The sequence below is a fragment of the Bufo bufo genome, chromosome 1 (assembly GCF_905171765.1).
Source record: "Bufo bufo chromosome 1, aBufBuf1.1, whole genome shotgun sequence".
Classification (NCBI taxonomy): domain Eukaryota; kingdom Metazoa; phylum Chordata; class Amphibia; order Anura; family Bufonidae; genus Bufo; species Bufo bufo.
The window spans coordinates 695,007,270-695,028,993 of record NC_053389.1 but is presented as its reverse complement, the minus strand read 5'-3'; the positions used below and the strand labels follow the sequence as shown (position 1 = coordinate 695,028,993).

The 21,724-nt window shown below is 43.0% G+C and overlaps 1 protein-coding gene across 1 annotated transcript in view; it reads left to right on the top strand.

Moving 5' to 3' along the window:
• AGBL1 (AGBL carboxypeptidase 1) overlaps nucleotides 1-21,724 on the top strand; it is a 1,172,656-nt gene that overhangs the window by 790,284 nt on the left and 360,648 nt on the right. Inside the window, exon 22 of the mRNA XM_040414188.1 lies at nucleotides 6,724-6,884. Within this exon, the coding sequence (XP_040270122.1) occupies nucleotides 6,724-6,884 (161 nt within the window). The remainder of the gene's footprint in view (nucleotides 1-6,723; nucleotides 6,885-21,724) is intronic.

Here is a 21,724-nt window from a genome sequence, read left to right as displayed (position 1 = left end):
AGGGAGCACCAGATTGAGCCGCCAAAATCTGCTCACCCAGGGGAGAGGTCAGGCTGGTGCGAATGGCGGCCAGGATCTGATTCGGAGGTATGACCGAAGTCGGAATCGACTCCTCCCTGGACAGCTCGGAGTACTGCCGTGATAAGGCATCCGCCCTGATGTTCTTGGAACCGGGTAGGTAGGAGACCACGTAATTAAAACGTGACAAGAACAGAGCCCATCTGGCCTGACGTGGTGTCAATCTCTTGGCCTCAGAAAGGTAGGTCAGATTCTTGTGGTCCGTCAGGATGAGAACCGGAACCACCGAACCCTCGAGCAAGTGCCTCCATTCTTTAAGGGCCTGCACGATGGCCAATAACTCCCTGTCACCAATCTGATAGTTGCACTCCGCGGAAGACAGTTTCCGGGAGTAAAACCCACAAGGAAGCAGAGGACCCTCTGGTGTTCTACGCTGAGACAGAAGGGCGCCTACTCCCGTCTCAGACGCGTCCACCTCGAGGACAAAGGGCAACCCAGGGTTGGGATGCGACAGAATCGGAGCCGACACAAAGGCGGACTTTAGGGCCTCAAAAGCTCGGATGGCCTCGAGCGGCCAGACCTGGGAATTACTGCCCTTCCTGGTCAGATCCGTGAGAGGCTTGGCCAGCATGGAAAAGTCCCTGATGAACTTCCGATAATAATTGGCGAAGCCCAAAAAGCGCTGCAGGGAACGAAGACCACTGGGCTGGGGCCACTGTAAGACAGCCGAAACCTTCTCAGGATCCATGGAGAACCCCTCAGCGGAAATGATGTAACCTAAGAAGGTTACCTGGGATCGGTGAAATTCGCATTTCTCAAGCTTACCGAACAGCTTGTTCTCTCGTAACCGTTGCAACACTCGTCTGACATCCAGAATGTGGGCCTCCATGGATTCAGAATATACCAAGATGTCATCCAAATAGACTACCACACACTGCTGCAACAGGTCACGGAAAACATCGTTGATGAATTCCTGAAAGACTGCGGGCGCATTGCACAACCCAAAGGGCATAACCAAGGATTCGTAATGACCGGTCCTGGTGTTAAACGCGGTCTTCCACTCATCGCCCGCCTTGATCCTTACCAGGTTATATGCCGCCCTCAGGTCGAGTTTGGTAAAGACCGTGGCCCCTTTAAGGCGATCGAACAGCTCGGAAATCAAGGGTATCGGGTAAGCGTTCTTGATCGTGATGCGATTGAGACCCCTGTAATCGATGCAAGGCCTCAACTCACCGCCCTTCTTTTTCACAAAGAAAAATCCAGCCCCTGCCGGGGACGAAGATTTGCGAATGTGTCCGCGTGAAAGCGCCTCCCTCACGTACTCCTCCATGGCCTCATTCTCCGCTACCGACAGTGGATAGACTTTGCCACGAGGAGGAACGGCACCAGATTGTAACTCTATGGCACAATCATATGGGCGGTGCGGAGGTAGGGCAACCGCGCGCACCTTATCGAATACATCCCGGTACTCCTCGTATTCAGGAGGCAACAGAGAGTCCGAGGAAGTACCCAGCAACTTGACAGACCCATGGATGCAACTAGCCCCACACTGCGGTGACCACGAGAGGATCTCGACCGATCTCCAATCGAAAGTCGGATTATGCTTCTGGAGCCAGGGGTACCCCAAGACCACCGAGTAGTGTGGAGACGAAATAACCTGGAGGCAGACCGACTCTCTGTGAACGGCACCAATGGCTATCCCCACTGGAAGGGTCTCATGAGTCACGTGTGGCGGCAGAAGGGGTCTGCCGTCTATCGCCTCAAGAGCCAGTGGGGAACCTCGAGCCTGCAGAGGAATGGAATTGGCGGCAGCGAACACACTATCAATGAACAAACCACCAGCACCAGAGTCCACCAACGCCTGGGTCGTCACCGAGCCCCCGACCCAGGAGAGGACAACAGTGATCAGTGGTTTGTCAACACGGGAAACCGGGGACGAGGAGACTCCACCCAAGATCTGCCCCCGACAGGATCTCAGGGTACGAGCGTTTCCCGGACGGTTCGGACATGCCAACCGAAAATGCCCACCGAGACCACAGTACATGCATCGGCCCTCGCGTCTCCGGAGTGCCCTCTCCCCCTCGGACAGGCGAGCAAACCCCAGCTGCATGGGTTCACCCCCAGACAAGTCATCCCCAGGAGGCGTGGGAGGAGAGGGAGGCACGGGTGGGACCGCAAACGTAGGCACCAATCTGTTAGAAGACCTCCACAGGTTCTCCTTAAAGGAAGGTCTCTCCCTGAGTCTGGTGTCAATCAAAATCAGGAAAGAAATAAGAGACTCGAGCTCAACTGGTAGGTCCTTAGCTGCAACCTCATCCTTCAAGGCATCCGAGAGACCATGAGAGAAAGCAGCGACCAGAGCCTCATTATTCCAGCCCACCTCTGCTGCCAGGGTACGAAACTCAATGGCGTATTCAGCTACGGATCGTGAACCCTGTCTGATGGACATAAGGAGCTTCGCAGCAGAGGCAGCACGAGCCGGCACATCGAATACCTTCCGAAGAGAAGCAACAAAACCGGAAAACTCAGCAACCACCGGATTGTTGTTCTCCCATAAAGGGCTGGCCCAGGCCAAGGCCTTGTCCGAGAGCAGCGAGATCAAGAAGCCCACCTTTGATCTCTCAGTAGGAAAGGCATGTGGCAGCAACTCGAAATAAATGCCCACCTGGTTAAGGAAACCTCGGCACTGAGTTGGCTCTCCCCCAAAGCGCTGTGGAAGAGGGGCAGAACCGATCATACCCCGAAACACCGCAGGCGCAACAACAGGTGTCGGGGTAGACTCTGGCGCAACAACCGGAGCGGCAGTAGGAGCGAGCCCAGGAGCGACAACCGACCCATCGGCAACGGGAGCGAAATGAGCCGTGCGTTCAAGCAGGGTTTGCAACGCCACAGCGAACCGACCCAACAGGTGATCCTGCTGATCAAGTCTGGCAACCAGCGTGGGTAGCGAGGATGGCCCTGTACCGTCAGAATTCATGGCTTGGTCCTAATGTCACGGAACCATGAACCAGACGTACAACAAGAGATAAATGAAAATAAGAAGGCTTTATTGAAAATAAAGCTGTAAAGCAAAAGTCCAAACGGATGGTGAAACCGAGCAGAGTCTTTGCGAAGCCAGAGGTCAGGAACCAGAAGGGTAGTCAGACGAAGCCAGGATCAGGAACCAGCAGGGTAGTCAGACGAAGCCAGGATCAGGAACCAGCAGGGTAGTCAGACGAAGCCAGGATCAGGAACCAGCAGGGTAGTCAGACGAAGCCAGGATCAGGAACCAGAAGCAGCAGCAGTCTTAGAAGCATGTGAACACAAGAGGACCAAGCAAGGAACTGAAGCCACAGACCTCCTATATATATGAGCTAGGCATCCAGCTCCTCCCAGGGGAAGGAGGAGCCGCAGGGTGGAAGGCTACAAGATACCCAGAAACCAAGATGGCCGCCAGCACATGTCAAACGAAGGAGAGCAGCAAGCAGGTAAGACCATGACAGAATCTCCTTCCTTGTGCGTGCGGCAGACAGTGCGCCCGGCCCCCGGCCCGGGCCCGCCTGCTCCTACTACAGCTCCTCCTTCCTGTTCCTGTTGGCTTCCTTCCTTCCCCCCAGTCAGGCCCGAGCCGCGGACCGCCCGATCCCCGGCCACTACACTGGGCGGGCGGGCGAGCCTGCCTGTGTGTGTGTAGTGTATTAATAAAAAAAAAAAAAAAAAATGATGCGGTCCGGACGGGCCCCCAGTGGCGTAGGGCCCCATAGCCACTGCTATGGTTGCTATGGCGATCCCTACGCCACTGCTTCAGTCTGTTTTGGAGTACTTTGTGCCACATTTATCAAATGTTGCATGTTGTTTAATAAATTTGGCTTGTCCTTAAACCTAAGGCCCCTTTCACACGGGCGAGTATTCCGCGCGGATGCGATGCATGAGTTGAACGCATTGCACCCGCACTGAATACCGACCCATTCATTTCTATGGGGCTGTTCACATGAGCGGTGATTTTCGCGCATCACTTGTGCCTTGCGTGAAAATCGCAGCATGCTCTATATTCTGCGTTTTTCACGCAACGCAGGCCCCATAGAAGTGAATGGGGTTGCGTGAGAATCGCAAGCATCCACAAGCAAGTGCGGATGCGGTGCGATTTTCACGCACGGTTGCTAGGAGACCATCGGGATGGAGACCCGATCATTATTATTTTCCCTTATAACATGGTTATAAGGGAAAATAATAGCATTCTGAATACAGAATGCATAGTAAAATAGCGCTGGAGGGGTTAAAAAAATAATAATAATAATTTAACTCACCTTAGTCCACTTGATTTCGCAGCCCGGCATCTCCTTCTGCTGAACAGGACCTGTGGTGACGTCACTCCGGTCATCACATGATCCATCACATGATCTTTTTCCATGGTGATGGATCATGTGATGGATCATGTGATGACCGGAGTGACGTCACCACAGGTCCTGTTCCTGTAATGAATGCTCACCACAGGTCCTGTTCAGAAAAGGAGACAGAAGGAGATGCCGGCCTGCACGATCAAGTGGACTAAGGTGAGTTAAATTATTTTTATTTATTTTTTAACCCCTCCAGCAATATTTTACTATGCATTTTGTATTCAGAATGCTATTATTTTTCTTTATAACCATGTTATAAGGGAAAATAATACAATCTACACAACCCCGATCCCAAGCCCGAACTTCTGTGAAGAAGTTCGGGTTTGGGTACCAAACATGCGCGATTTTTCTCACGTGAGTGCAAAACGCATTACAATGTTTTGCACTCGCGCGGAAAAATCACGGGTGTTCCCGTAACGCACCCGCACATTTTCCTGCAACGCCCGTGTGAAAGAGGCCTAACAGTTTTGTCTAGAGAAGCTACTCCAGTCTTCCTACTCCACCCTGCTCCTGGAGAGAGATTGTGACTTATTTGTGATAAAGTCTCAATGATAAATCTGGAGTGAAACTCATTAACATAGCAAGCCCACTTTTCCACCCATATTACAAAACTGGAGTGAGTGGTGTACACGTGCAAAAAGTCGCAAAATTTTGCGCAAGTGAGTGTAAAAAGTAATACATTTTTGCGCAACTGCATACATTTTGCGCAAGCAAGTGCAAAAAAGTTGCAAATGCCCTATTTTGTGACTTTTTGATGTCAGAATTCTGGAGTCACGGTATGATAAATCAGAGTCATGGAGTTCTACAAGTGAGCTACCTACTGTTTGATGAGACCTTCAATTAGACTTGCGTGCATCTCATTGTAATATAACCTTCCTGCGGGACACCTGCCTCTTATAATGAAAATAACTCAGCATTAATTATGCTTGTTTAGAAATGAAAGATTATGTGGTTCTCCTGCTGCATTAAAGCTGCCAGCACTATGCTTGGGGAAAATCTTCAGATATTATAGAACTTTAGTACCCAGAGATCTAGCAGCCTCCTGAAACTTTGTTGATTAACTTCTATTATTAAAGGGGCTGTCCGAGTGTTTAATACTCATGATCATCAATATCTGATTGTTGGGGTCTGACATCCCCGCCGATCAGCAGTTTGAAGAAACTAGATGGAAATACAGTTACATATTGAATGTATGGATTGCGAGATAGATAGATAGATAGATAGATAGATAGATAGATAGATAGATAGATAGATAGATAGATAGATATGATGCTATAGGGGTTGTCCAAGTGAGTAATAGTGAGGACCTATTTTCAGGATATGTCATCAGAATTTGATCCGTAGGGGTCTTAAACCAGGAACCCATCGACGATCAGCACTTGGTCTCGCAGAGGCAGTCTGCGGTTATTGAAAAAGACCTGCCAAAGGACCTGTACTGCGCAGAGGCAGTCTGCGCCTCTTGAAAAAGACCTGCCAAAGGACGTGGTGACGATGACGCCGTCATGAGATCTTGCTGGGAGCATGCAGTGACATCATCACACTCAGTGCAGGTCCTTCATCATGTTTTTTCCACTCAAGAGAGGAGTGGACTGCCTCTGTGAGAGCAAGTGGATGAGGTGAGTATTTTTTATTTTTTTTCTAAGACAACTCTAGCCGCCATTTTAGTAAAAATGATTTGTTACCATGAAGAGCGAGGAAATTAGTATTCGTGACAAATCAAATATTTCCTAAACTTAGGATGCTTTGATTCGCTCAACACTAGACGTGACATCCCAGGTCGAGAAAGAGGAGGTCGCAGCACACATCCGAGCTGATCAGTTGATAGAAAGGGGTGCCAGGAGTTGGAGTTCCATTGATCTGATATTGATTACCTATTCTGAGGATAGTTCATCAATATTTAACTCCTGGAGACACATTTCACGATGGCCAGTGCTTTTACAGTGTCAGGTATTGTCAGTAAATTTCCAGGACCATTCACCATTATTTTGCCATCTATATATTGATCTTTTTCTTGGCATGCTACAGCAGCAGCTGCTCTGAATCTCTCACTTGTTATTTCAGTAAGCAACAAGTCACGCATCTACTTATTTTATATCCTCTTGGAAGCAAAGTGAGGGAAAGTTTAAGGCATCAGAGAACTTTACAATTAGATAAATAGTGCAGGTCGTTCATCTGCAAACAGTTGCAGGAGAATTTAAATGCAAGTATAGAAGTTATTAATGATTTCATGGGATTCAGTTCAATTAATGTGCACACGCTTGGTACTAGCTGTTTATCTTTAAGATTGATTGTGCTTTACTCATTTCCATATCATCTGCATCCTTCACAGGGTTTACAGGTTGGAACAAAGGAGTTAGAAGAAATGGGGGCAAAGTTCTGCCTTGGACTGTTAATTCTCCTCTCCAAATCTTTCTACAGTGGAATGCTGCATCCGCAGGTAGTGGAACTGCTTGAGGCTGAGAGAGAAAGTGCAGACAATCACAGAACCAGGTAAGGCACTCTAAATTTGACCCAATTTATGTTGAATTAGGGTATAGTCCCTGCCTCAGTTGCTGTAAATCTAATGCACAATGGGGAAAACAAATCTGTGACAAACTCCATGAGTTACATTCTGGTAAGGGTGAGATTTCATAAGTTTTGTAATTGCTTTGGTGCTACTAGACACACTGCAGATTTTCCAACCATAATTCCACAGTAGAAAATCCACATTGTGTCTACCTCATGTTCACACGCCCTTGACATGCTTTTACAACCATGGTGCTTTCTGAGTTTTAGGTTTTCTACTTACACAGCATGACCATCTCTGGTGGGGAATCCATGGGAGCGGATTGTATATGTGACCCTAATGGGTTTGGACACTTTATAAGGATTTAACCTAAATTTCCATACAGTCCATGATGTGACACAATAAACTCTTAGCTTGCTTTTAGCTCGCCTGATCTAAACAGCATAGCACCTTAGTGGCCCCACCCACTGGAAGCAAAATGGTGTCAGTCACGTCTTTTACCTGCATGATTGTTTTTTTTTAGCCATCTATGCCTATGTCGTCTTCTGCACCGGAGCTAGACAGTAGCTGAACCTGTCCAATGGCTGTGTAGAGGAGCATAAAGTGGTCATATGAGTAAACCACATGACCGTCTCTAATTTACTTCCTTTTTACATGGCCAATTGGTAGGCAGCCAGGGGCTTTCTTTCTTAACACCAATTTAGGCAAGGTAAAAGCTTGCCATGAGTTCATTGTGCCACAGAATGTCTTATATGCCAATTTCGGGCTTCCCCATTGAAGGGTCCTCTAGGAATGGTTTAAAACAGTGCAGAAACCTGTCCTAGAATGTGAGGAGGATTGGTTTACTCCACAACTCGCAGAGCTGCCTAGTAAGGTGAGGGAGTAGGGCCTCACTACTCACTACACTACTCTGCAATAGATGGTAATGATGGTAATGATGTGATCCTGCCTAAAATATGCCATTATGGCTGAGCAACCTGACAGGAACGCTCCCCAATATATGCAAGGGCCAGAATGTAGTGTGTAGTGAACCCCCACCCCCTAGGCAGCTCTTCATATGAAGGCCACCAGTCCTGCTCACAATCTAGGACAGGTTGTTGGCAGAACCTCTTTAAGGGTTTTGTCCGCTATGTGTTTATACCGTTTTTCATAATGAAATAGTTAATTAGGAATTATGAGCAAGATCAGAAACCAAGGCCACAGTAAAGGTGTTTTACAGTGAATGTTATCTCTTTCGCAGAAATATTGGCCTACGTACATGTGTCAGTTGATTGTGTTGGATTGCATAGTTCACATGGCAAAAGTTCTAAAAAATATGGATATATATTTGAAACAATCATAGATAATAGTCGGATGATTCTTCTTTGACCAAATGTTGATGTTCTGTTTAAATCTATGTTCTTTGTTTATGTATTGAAATGGCAAAAATGAAAAATTACATCTAAATGTCAATCCCTCACAAAGCTCTGTTCAGTTGTGGTAATACATCTGACAATTCTACAGCTGGTCTGGTGTATAAAGAATCAGAAGTCTGAGAATATTGGCAGAACATGGTGATATTTGTCCCCTCCTCTCATGGATTAAATGCACTTTAGGTAGTACACTGATATTTAGCCAAAAGAAATATAAAAGCATATTTTGCTTGACCACTTATAAAGAGTTGATTTCTCCTTACCACTCGAGTAAGTTCTACTACTTTATGTTGCATTGGTTTTATAGGAACTTCCACCCTACTACTAAATCATTAGTGAATATGGATTCAAAGTCTTAATCAGATTTCCAGATCAATTAGGTAGTACTAAAAGGTGACAACAGCATCCGTAGTGTGTCATTAACTTTAGTGCTGCCACTCTGTCTATAAAGATTGGTTGAATGCTTGATCGTACACATGTTTGAGCAATAAGTGTGTCTGAAAAGATAGAACCCAGTTACTAGAACCGACAGTATTACATCTATGGAAATATCTTAAATTTCTGAGTAGGCTATAAAGGTTGGAATAGATACAGGAGGCAAAAAAAACATGTATTGTAGGCAGGTGAGGTTCCAGTGCCATGTGCTTGTCTTCAAGGAGTGTGCCATCAAGTCATCACACAACCCCTCTGGACTGAAATTACAGTGACGAGTCCTCTGATCGTAAATATGAAATGTTTTCCTGAGCACTGGACTTCAGTAAATCATGTACTTCTGTATCACCAAGAGAGATTATTTCATCATCTGTCAGAGGTGTAGATAGTGGACTGATGATTTGCATTTTACCACCATTATTCAGTTGGAGTTAACTCACAAACTGCAGCAAGCAATGAAATGGTTTATCACTTTTAGCATTTTAATAAGGAATCTAATTACTTTCCAATGTTGGGGATTGCCAGAAAAACAACTGTGGACTAGGTGAAATCACATAACCTCTTAATGACCTGGCCTGAAAAGGCCTTACTGAACAGCAACATTTTTCAGTTTTTTTTCCTCTACGCATTTCAGGAGCCATAACTTTTTTTATTTTTCCATTGTCTGTCTTAGGTCTTGTTTTTAGGCAGGAGGAATGCTATTATTTTAGTTTTTTTGGCATTATACCGGAATATGTGGAAATTACAATCTAATTTATATAATTTTTTTGGCTGCGGAAATATAGAGAAAAGCCATTTTTGGTGTTCATTATTTTACAGTAAATAATAATGACTTTTTCTTTGGGGGGGGGGTTACAATTTTTTTATTTATTTTTTTGCATTATTTATAGCAGTTTATAAATCCCATCATGGGATTATTGTTTTAAAACTTATAATGTATGGGCATAATCCTGTCTGCAAATACATTATACACTATGTACCTCTAACATAGGCTGCAGTTAGGACAACATTACTGTGCCCTAACTGCAAGCCTACTGCACAGACGGTCCCGAGGTCAGAGAACTGCTGACTGACTGTGGATCGCTCTCTTGCTCTCTGATCGGGTCACAGGGAAACCGTGTATGGACTGCAGAATGATCAAAAAGTTGGCAGCTCGGGTTGGAACTTCGTCCAACTCTGAATGCAAAGGATGTGCTAATAACCCAGGGTGTTAGTAACTGCCGATTATTAGCGCTGGAATGCTCCTGCTGCCTTTAACCCTCCTTAGCTGCAACCACACCAAAAGACCTTGATGCAGACTGGGGACCTGCACCCTCTGCCTTCAAAAGAAAGCGAGTGGCCATAAAGGAGTTAAAATGAGCTGGGGGTTTCTCATAGAAATTAAAGAGATAACCTGCTCAAGACCCCCTTCTATTTGGCAGAATAGGGAGCCACTTCGATGGACCTAAGGTATTGATGGGTTACCACTGCAGAAAAACATATAGCCAGATAGCCAGATGCCACTTCTTCAGGTATAGCAGCTGATCACTCAAGCTTTCAAAGCATTTTTCTGAGTTATTTAAAAATGTGCACACAACAAATCATTCTCATAAATAACAAAATAGACTGTACGCACCAGTTTAATCTTCCACTGCTTCCAGTGCTGCCGCTCCTATGCCTACCTCGGGTCTATATTTACATGACTGCAGCATTTACCCCACATGATCACTGCAGCCAATCATTGACCTGAATGGTCTTGTGCTGTATACCGCTGAGGACATTGACTGACTTCAGCACAAGTAAGACCAAAATGCAGTGGTTTAAACTGGCAAGCATAGCATGTTGTTACCTATCACAATTATTAGTGGTGTGCACATTTTTTAACTAACGAATAAAACCTGTTGTAATGGTCACTTATGATTTGCTCTTTTTAGGTTTCATAATTACCATGAAATATATATTGGGTTGCAAAAAATAAAACACAAAAAGCATATGCTACACAAATACACTCACCTAAAGAATTATTAGGAACACCTGTTCTATTTCTCATTAATGCAATTATCTAGTCAACCAATCACATGGCAGTTGCTTCAATGCATTTAGGGGTGTGGTCCTGGTCAAGACAATCTTCTGAACTCCAAACTGAAGGTCAGAATGGGAAAGAAAGGTGATTTAAGCAATTTTGAGTGTGGCATGGTTGTTGGTGCCAGACGGGCCGGTCTGAGTATTTCTCAATCTGCTCAGTTACTGGGATTTTCACGCACAACCATTTCTTGGGTTTACAAAGAATGGTGTGAAAAGGGAAAAAGATCCAGTATGCGGCAGTCCTGTGGGCAAAAATGCCTTGTGGATGCTAGAGGTCAGAGGAGAATGGGCCGAATGATTCAAGCTGATAGAAGAGCAACGTTGACTGAAATAACCACTCATTACAACTGAGGTATGCAGCAAAGCATTTGTGAAGCCACAACACGCACAACCTTGAGGCGGATGGGCTACAACAGCAGAAGACCCCACCGGGTACCACTCATCTACCATTAGAAATAGGAAAAAGAGGCTACAATTTGCACGAGCTCACCAAAATTGGACTGTTGAAGACTGGAAAAATGTTGCCTGGTCTGATGAGTCTCGATTTCTGTTGAGACATTCAAGTAGTAGAGTCCGAATTTGGCGTAAACAGAATGAGAACATGTATCTATCCTACTTCCAGCAGGATAATGCACCATGTCACAAAGCTCGAATCATTTCAAATTGGTTTCTTGAACATGACAATGAGTTCACTGTACTAAAATGGCCCCCACAGTCACCAGATCTCAACCCAATAGAGCATCTTTGGGATGTGGTGGAACGGATGCTTCGTGCCCTGGATGTGCATCCCTCAAATCTCCATCAACTGCAAGATGCTATCCTATCAATATGGGCCAACATTTCTAAAGAATGCTATCAGCACCTTGTTGAATCAATGCCACGTAGAATTAAGGCAGTTCTGAAGGCAAAAGGGGGTCCAACACCGTATTAGTATGGTGTTCCTAATAATTATTTAGGTGAGTGTATACAATACTATGCAAATATGACTAGTACATTGGTATATTATAGTGATGCATTGCTCTGGTGTAGAGCTCTATGAAGTTGCTGCCTTAAATATTTTTTTTTTGCAAAAGACAAATTTTTATTTGTCATTATCTGACTTTACCTGACCAGTTGTCCTCTGTAGTGTTATCTCATCAAGGAAACGTACTTCCATGTATTCTATTAGAGCTTATGGGTGTCAAAGAGTGTAGTTCTACCCTCCACCTATCAGTATTACAAAATCTTGCATTCATTTTCTTTGTATTATTGCTTTCTATGTATTGGAGGTGAAACTAATTTTCAGTTAGTCTTTGTCTCTATTTCCCTGACGGCTCGTGAACATTCACTCAAGTTAAATTATGATCAGTTTGATAATAATTCAACTAATAAGGAGGACCTTTATTAAAACTGACATTTTCCATGTTGGTTTTAAGTCCCTCTGCACTGTCTGAGGAAGAGCCAAAGATATGCAGAGACGCAGACCATGCGACAGACTTAAAGGGAACCTGTCACCTGGATTTTGGGTATAGAGCTGAGGACATGGGTTGCTAGATGGCCGCTAGCACATCCGCAATACCCAGTCCCCATAGCTCTGTGTGCTTTTATTGTGTAAAAAAAACGATTTGATACATATGCAAATTAACCTGAGATGAGTCAGAGCTTGAAAATATGACTCTTCTCTGATCACACAAGTAAGATATGACTCTTTTATGTTCATTTGCATATGTATCAAATAGTTTTTTTTACACAATAAAAGCACACAGAGCTATAGCCCTCAGCCCTCTTGCTGGTGTAAATTTAAGCTATTTCCATTCCAAAAACCAGCGTGGAAAATGATAAATGAGTTGGGCCTCCGAAACCACCAGCTTCCCTGCCCATGTCAGGCCCTTTTTTCTCAACACTTCTGAAAAGTGGCATGAGCGATGACCTGTTCCGCTGGAGAAAGTGATTGTGAAACGGCGTTGGGATCTTGGGTGCTGCTGTGGTTTGCATTACTGTTATTCCTTGGACTTTGCACTTTTTGTACCTTGACTCATATTCCCCCTTTTTGGGTTATGTTTACTGGTTCTTATGCTGATGTTTTGTCCTGATCAGTTGTGTGCCACATTGTAGCTCTTGGTTCTGTGTGGGTATGGAGGTAACTTCTGTTTTAATCATTGAATATTTTTAATTTGGATTTGTCACAATAAAGATTATGTTTTTTGATCATTGGAATATATTGTGTGGTGTCGCTATTCTTGGTGTTTTTTGTGGCATATATATGACACCACATTGTGGTATTGAACCTAGCATGTATAGGTGTAGCAAAAATGATGTGTGTCAAATTCTGTCTTTTTAATACGCCACTATTCTGGTGTATATCACTTAATAAATATCCCCCTAAGTGTTGTTTATGAACTGTTAGGAAAATAAAGATAAGGGCTACGGATTGAGCCCTCACAGCAGATCTCTTATGGATTCAATGTGAAGTACAAGGAATAATCTGTGAGGCAGGGAAAGAGAAAGCTGTAGAGTCCAAACTGTTAAAGGGGCAATCCTAGAAAGAAAATGATGACTTATCCCCAGGATTGCTCATCATTATCACATCAGAGGTGGTCCAACTCCCGGCATCCTCGCCGATCAGATGTTTCACTGAGCCTCTACGCTTACTGGAGCTCTGGTGAGAGATGCAGGCTCCCGGCAGCTTTTCAAGGACAGCGCCATATCTGATATAATGAATGTGCTTGGTATTGCAGCTCAGCCCCATTGACTTGAATGGGACTGAGCTGCAACTCGGCCATGTGTCCGATGGACAGTGATATCACATGGCCTAGGAAGAGGCTTTGGCACTCATAGCCTCTTCTAACAGCTGATCGCCAGGGGTCCTTGATGTCACACCCCCACAGATATGATACTGATGACCTATCCTGAGGATACGTCATAAAAATCTATCCCTGGATAACACCTTTAACCATTTTAAAAAAAATCAATCGAAAAAAAAAAAATTCGCCCAAAATAAGTATAGTGTAATAATAAAATAATACTCCCAAAGGTGTCCATAGCCTGTAATGATCTCTAAAGGAGTGACTGTGATAATATTTATTTCTTCCTTTCTGCTCACAGGTACCCCACCTCATGAATATAATTATTTTCCACTTTCCGTTCTATTACCTTTTCCCCGCTCTGTATGTGTTTAGTATCTCTATCTCCTGTTTCAGTTTCTCAGATCTCATGCTTGTTGTATACATACACAGTTTGACTATGACACAGTTCTGTTAAAGCCAAGATGTCTCGCCTTGGCATTGAATTGACTTTTCAGCCTGTGTCTTTGACATAAGACATTTCCGCTTGTCAGAAGTTATATCTTTTATTGTCTTCAACCCTCCTGGTTTGTCATGGCTCTCCTCGAACTACGCCAGTACGCCATGTTTTTTTTTTTTCTTACACTCTTTGCCTCTGGGAAGAGAATATTAAGCAAGACTGGCTGGTCAAGTTGTATGGGATTGATTGCTTCTGTTGTATGATCCAAACGAATCAAACTCAATGTTCTGCCCACTTCAGTCAGGTAAAACTGTCAAGGATAATGTGAATGGGACTGTGAAAAAGACACAGTCTTTCCCTTGAGGAGAACAGACCTAATAGCAATGCCACATAATCACTGGCACTTGCAAGTGATTTGTATACACAGTGCCGCCACACGACCTTGACTAGTTCCTCATTTTACTAGGAAAATCCTACAATCAAATGCTGCTCTATGTGATACATTTTTATTTCGAAACATTGAAATGTATATTTTACATTATGACATTGTTTGATGTTACCAAACATATAACACACAAAAAACAAACGTAAATCAACAGCACTCTGCATGCACAAAAAACTTAATCTAGAAAATAATGCCATGCTCACTATAGAAAATATACAAGTACTAATGCTATACTGTATTATATAAATGTGAGATACTCGGCAAATACATTTTGTACAAAAAAAATTGTGACTGCCCACCACGGCAAGGTGATCAATTTTGGACAGGAACCTACACTAAATGCTACCTACGTTTCTATAAGTTTTGTGGAAGTTCATACGAGGGTTAAAGGGGACCTGACACCACACCGGTTTTTACTAAATAATTGCGTTTGACATTTAACATTATTCTGTAATTTCTCTTTTATTCCTATTAGAAGTTTATGAATAAATTATCAAATAGGCGTTACCAGCTGGAGGTGTCCCTGCTCAGTCTGACAATTTATTGGACTGAATGTATTTTGAACCAGAAAAGCATTTTATTATCATTTCCCTGCACCACTTTTTGTGGTGTAAATAAATGCCACTTGCATTTCTGCGTATGGGTGGCGAGCGGGTGGGCCCTGCAGGGCCCAACACATTTATCTTCATTTGAGCCTGAATAAAGACAGAAAATCTACAGCAGCTTCATTTATAGAATTCATTGTGGCACATGGCCTGCCAGACCATGCACCTAATATAAAACGAGGCCTGCGCCTCATCGTAAATCACGCACGTAGTCCAGCAGCACAAGATATTTGCAAGACCAGTGTAAAACGCTGCACTATTATATTTGTAATATAAGGTGAATGGGGGCGCGCTATGAAAACATCATAGGTGTCTGTGCTAGGTTAACTGCGCAGACAGGGTGGTCTTTAAAAAAATGCTACATTCTGTACAATAAAAATTTAACTAAAGGAACACTCCAGTGCAGGGAACGTGGGGGAGGGGCATGACACAGGAAAAGTTATTTGAATGCCAATCTCAGCCCCTGTATTAGAAATAGCAAAAGATGTTACTTTAAAGATTTCCTGGAGCTGCCTTCTTTCTCAAACGTCTGACTTCAGCGATATTATGTTACTCTATATTACAAGCTGATCGGACTAGTTAGATCCTTTTATATATCGAGCTATATATATGCTGACTTGATGGTTCTGCATTATTTAATAAGGAAAAGCTATATTCTTCTTGTATTCTCTGGACTGGACTGTAACTTTACAATGCATGAACATAGATGAAATCAGCCCCTGTGTTGTGATGGATTAGAGTCAACTATAAAGAACTCAGTCCATACACAAGATGTAATGTGAAAAGTTAATGCAATATTTATCATAAGTACTTAGCTGTGGTTAGGACAATTGACTTGGTTTCAGGGTTGAAGAATTCTGAAGAAAAATGGTGCAGTACCATTTGTTTGAAACATTCGACACGGCGGTGGCAGTGCTTGCACACAGTAGGAAAAGGCCCCGGCCTCTGCACGCTCCCATGTTTCCGGCAACGAGAGAGGCTGGCGCCTTTCCCTACAGTGTGCAGCCACGGCCACTACTGCTGGATTGCAGAGTGGTCAGACTCGTAACCCCTGGATAAGAGCAGTGTATAACGTGATTGAAAAATAAATCAAGCCAGCAAAGGAGGCAATATGAACAATCAAAATACATTAGGCGACTTTCACACTAGTGTTTTTGCTGGATCCGGCAGGGCTTCTGTTACTGATAATACAACCATCTGCATCCGTTATGAATGGATCCAGATATGTTATCTTTAACATGGCCAAGACGGATCCATCATGAACTCCATTGAAAGTCAATAGGGGACGGATGCGTTTTCTATTGTGTCAGATTGTGTTATAGAAAATGGATCCGTCCCCATTGACTTGCATTGTGGGTCATGACGGATCCGTCTTGCTCTGCACCCCATGACGGAAAGCAAACCGCAGCTTGCCATGGTTTGCTCTCCAGTATGAGAACACAACCAAATGGAACGGAATGCATTTTGGAGCATTCCGTTCTGTTCAGTTACGTTTTGTCCCCATTGATAATGAATGGGGACAAAACGGAAGCATTTTTTTTTACGGTATTGATACCCTATGACGGATCTCAATACCGGAAAATAGAAACGCTAGTGTGAAAGTACCCTAAAGTTCCATGTATTAACTTTCTCTACATGAAAAATGCCTTTTGCTGAAGTGACACAACCCCTTAAGGATTTTTCCAGACATTCATCCTTATAGTACATATTACAGTACAGTGACAGCAAAGTAGATGTGATTTCAGCTAATCTCATCCACACATTGCAGAAAAATTTCCGTGAGTATATTGATATGCAACATGGATGCTATTTCTGCAGCAAGTCAATGTTTGGGTCAATATCTGAAGATTTTTACCAGTTTCCACCCATTGCGATGTGCAGGGTGTAATCTGCTGTAAATCTGCAAGAAAATTCACATGGAGAAATGGAGATTTTGTCCCAGATTAGCAGAAGAGTTTGTAGTGAAGCCTTCAACAGACGGATTTGCCCTAGCACATCATAATCCAAGTGAAGACTTGGATTATGCTTTCTTAGCCCAATAGGCAAGAAGCCATTAGCTAGTATATACCAGTCTCTGAAGGTCCCCCATAGACAAGCTGAGAATGGCGGGTTTGATCTATCACCATTGTCTGAAAAGAAGTCAGCCGCATTTGTAGGCCATCTGTCAGCAGATCTGTACCTATGACACTGGCTGACCTGTTTCATGTACGCCTGGCAGCTGAAGGCATCTGTGTTGGTACCATGTTCATATGTGGCCGCATTGCAGAGAAAAATTGAGTTTTAATATATTTAAGTGGGCCTCTAGGAGCAACGGGGGCGTTTCCATTACACCTAGAGGCTCTGCCCTCTCTGCAATTGCTATGCCCTCTGCACCTTGATTGACATTAGGGGAAGTCAGGACCAGGTGTGATGAAGTTTTAACTGACCGGCCTGTCAATCAAAGTGCAGAGGGGCTAGCATTTTTTAGCAATGTGGGCACATATAAACATGGGCCCAAAACAGATGCCTTCAACTGACAGGTGCACATGGAACAGGTCAGCCAGTGTCATAGGTATAAATCCTTTGTTGGCCAATTGCTCTGAAAATGGCAGATTCGGCTGATAATCAAATATGTGTGAGGAGCTTACGACTCTTTCCTGACAAATGATGTCGGGGGAGACAACGATCGGAAAAAAATATACATTTTCGCCTGATGTTCTCCAATGAGATAAGTTGCCACCAGAACTGTCCGGCACTGGTCTTTTCCCCTCTCACCATTGAATAAACATGCACATGATCCGAGCTGAACATGTATGTGTATTGAACAGCCGGGAGGGAGTTGTGAGAGATAGCTCTTGGCTGTGTCATGCCAAAATGATTGCTGTTGAACTGTCAACCGATTTCTATTGATAACGTGTATGGCCACAGATAGAGGAGTATAATGGTCTCCGAGTAGCCTTAAAACCATTACGATGTTTGATAAGATATCTAGAGCAAGTCAACGCAAGAATGAACCCTTCCATTAGGGTTCCATTACAATGTTTAACCCTTTTTTACACACACAATGTTATTTTGTGAATAGCACCACTTCAAGCAAGCTACACAGAAGAAATAGATATGAAAGCCCATATATCCTTATTGTATTACTTTCTTGAAGTATTTTTTCTACTATACAGATGTGTTCTCATTTGTAATTCAGAAGCATTCATACAGCACATTAGGATTTGATCATTACACACACTATACAATTTATCCAAACAAGGCTCTAGTTGGTATCTGAGATAGATGTTTTGGGCTTTTTCCTTGGCGTGACATTAGTAGTAAGTAAGTAGAATGGTAAGAAAATGTAATGTTAATAGAGGGTTTGCTAGAGAATAAATGATCCTTATTAAGAACGCATTATCTCTGCCGAGTTTACACCATATGTATCTTTAATAGGTATCAATGGCCTTTTAATAACTGTCTGCTAAAACTACATAGTCTTTGCCTGACTTCTATGAAAGCTTGTCGAATCGTATTGGACCTGAACCAGTCATATTAACGCATGATAAAATATTGCAAGGCACTTACTAATGTATTTTTATTACCTATATTGCTTTCTTTGCTGGATGGATTCATTTTTCTATCACATTATACAATGCTCGTTTTCATGGTTATGACCACCCTGCAATACATCAGCGGCGGTCGTGCTTACACACTAAATGTCAGCCTCTCTGGTGGCTGGGACCGTGATGAGCGGCAGAAGCAATATTCGAATTTGCGATATTTCGCAAATATTTGGGCGAATATTCGCCATATATTCGCAAATTCGTGATCTCCAGGTATTATTTTCTTGATTGTGAAAATTTGCATAAAATTTGCATAAATTTCCACATTCAAATTTCGCATAAAAATTCGCATAAAAATTCGCATAAAGTGGTATTTAACAAAAAAAACAAATATTCGCGATTACAAATATATTTTGCGATATTCTAAATATTCGCAAATTCTCGAAGTGCCGATATTCGCGATTAAAATTCGCAATTCGAATATTCGTGATCAACACGACTAGTGCAAGCACGGCCAACGCTGATAGATTGCAGGGTGGTCGTTAAAATGGAAACGAGCCGTGTATAATCTGATGGAAAAATGAATCTAGCCAGCAAAGGAGGCAATATGGGTAATAACACTACATTAGTAAGTGACTTGTATTAAATTTCTCTACATAATAAATGCTATTTGCTGAAGTGACAAACCCCTTTCATCTTTTGTTACATACAGTTGCAAGAAAAAGTATGTGAACCCTTTGGAATGATATGGATTTCTGCACAAATTGGTCATAAAATGTTATCTGATCTTCATCTAAGTCACAACAATAGACAATCGCAGTCTGCTTAAACTAATAACACACAAAGAATTAAATGTTACCATGTTTTTATTGAACACACCATGTAAACATTCACAGTGCAGGTGGAAAAAGTATGTGAACCCTTGGATTTAATAATTGGTTGAACCTCCTTTGGCAGCAATAACTTGTTTCTTGTAGTTGCAGATCAGACGTGCACGACGGTCAGGAGTAATTCATGACCATTTCTCTTTACAGAACTGTTTCAGTTCAGCAATATTCTTGGGATGGTGTCTGGTGTGAATCGCTTTCTTGAGGTCATGCCACAGCATCTCAATCGGGTTGAGGTCAGGACTCTGACTGGGCCACTCCAGAAGGCATATTTTCTTCTGTTTAAGCCAGTCTGTTATTGATTTACTTCTATGCTTTGGGTCGTTGTCCTGTTGCAACACCCATCTTCTGTTGAGCTTCAGCTGGTGGACAGATGGCCTTAAGTTCTCCTGCAAAATGTCTTGATAAACTTGGGAATTCATTTTTCCTTCGATGATAGCAATCCGTCCAGGCCCTGACAGAGCAAAGCAGCCCCAAACCATGATGCCCCCACCACCATACCTCACATTTGGGATGAGGTTTTGATGTTGGTGTGCTGTGCCTCTTTTTCTCCACTCATAGTGTTGTGTGTTTTTTCCAAACAACTCAACTTTGGTTTCATCTGTCCACAGAATATTTTGCCAGTACTGCTGTGGAACATCCAGGTGCTCTTGTGCAAACTGTAAACGTGCAACAATGTTTTTTTTGGACAGCAGTGGCTTCCTCTGTGGTATCCTCCCATGAAATCCATTTTTGTTTAGTGTTTTACGTATCGTAGTTTTGCTAACAGGGATGTTAGCATATGCCAGAGATTTTTGTAAGTCTTTAGCTGACACTCTAGGATTCTTCTTCACCTCATTGAGCAGTCTGCGCTGTGCTCTTGCAGTCATCTTTACAGGACGGCCAATCCTAGGGAGAGTAGCAGCAGTGCTGAACTTTCTTCATTTATAGACAATTTGTCTTACCGAGGCATCATTCACATCAGGCAATGCTTCTTGTGAAAAGCAAACCCAGAACTGGTGTGTGTTTTTTATAGGGCAGGGCAGCTGTAAGCAACACCTCCAATCTCATCTCATTGATTGGACTCCAGTTGGCTCTTGGAGATGTCATTAGTCTAGGGATTCACATACTTTTTCCACCTGCACTGTGAATGTTTACATGGTGTGTTCAATAAAAACATGGTAACATTTAATTCTTTGTGTGTTATTAGTTTAAGCAGACTGTGATTGTCTATTGTTGTGACTTAGATGAAGATCAGATCACATTTTATGACCAATTTGTGCAGAAATCCATATAATTCCAAAGGGTTCACATACTTTTTCTTGCAACTGTATGTATAATATTAATCGTATTTGCCAGTTACTAGAAATAACACAAATGACTGAGGCTGCTGAAAATCAGACCTAAGTTTTTGCTTTCATACAGTGAATTGTTTGATGTTGAATAGATCAATGTTATCAGCCTGTAGCTTACGAGGTCCATGAAGCACTACCTGATACTCATGGAGGCTTTTCACCCGAGCCGTTCTTTAAACCCTCATTCTGTTTCAGGGGTCAGACACCTGCTGTGCGCTTGGACTCTGCAGATCCCTTGCATTAACATCTGAAAATGACCATTGTACAGAAAGCATAATGAAAAAGAAGTAGAAATAGATTTTTCATACCTATCTCATTGTTCAACTGACCAGAAGGTTGACAAAGGCTGAGTGACTTTGTGGTTCAGCATAAACCTTTGTAGATCTATTTCCAGCATAGTGGGTTGAGCAGAGCGGTTTCTTACTAGACAATCTAAACTTTATTAGCTGATGTTTTGTCTCTGTAGCCTATTACAAAATTTGTTATGTTTTCCCATTACGAACAAATTAATGAAATCAATGAATCAAGTTTTGCTTGATTACTGACTTTGCTTGTAGTACTGTTCATGCTATAATTTTAGCAATATTCTATAAGTAGAGCTGTAATTTGTAGATTCCAATACAAAATCTGTAACAGCCTCCTCTCCATCACCCATGTACCATTGTTAAAACTGGTGTGCCTGGCAAGTGTTATCTTTGTTTCCTCCCGTCCATGTATGTGGTTCCCTATGTTTTCTCATAGTGGAGTTATTTATTTTGTTGTTTGAATGCTTCTTTGCACTTTTAGGTGGACCACTGCAAGCAGCTGCCCTTCATAACACTCAAACAATTCTTGGTTGCAAGGAAATTAAGTTTCCTGGCTTTCCATGATGAAAAGCATAGGCCTCACACAGTGGT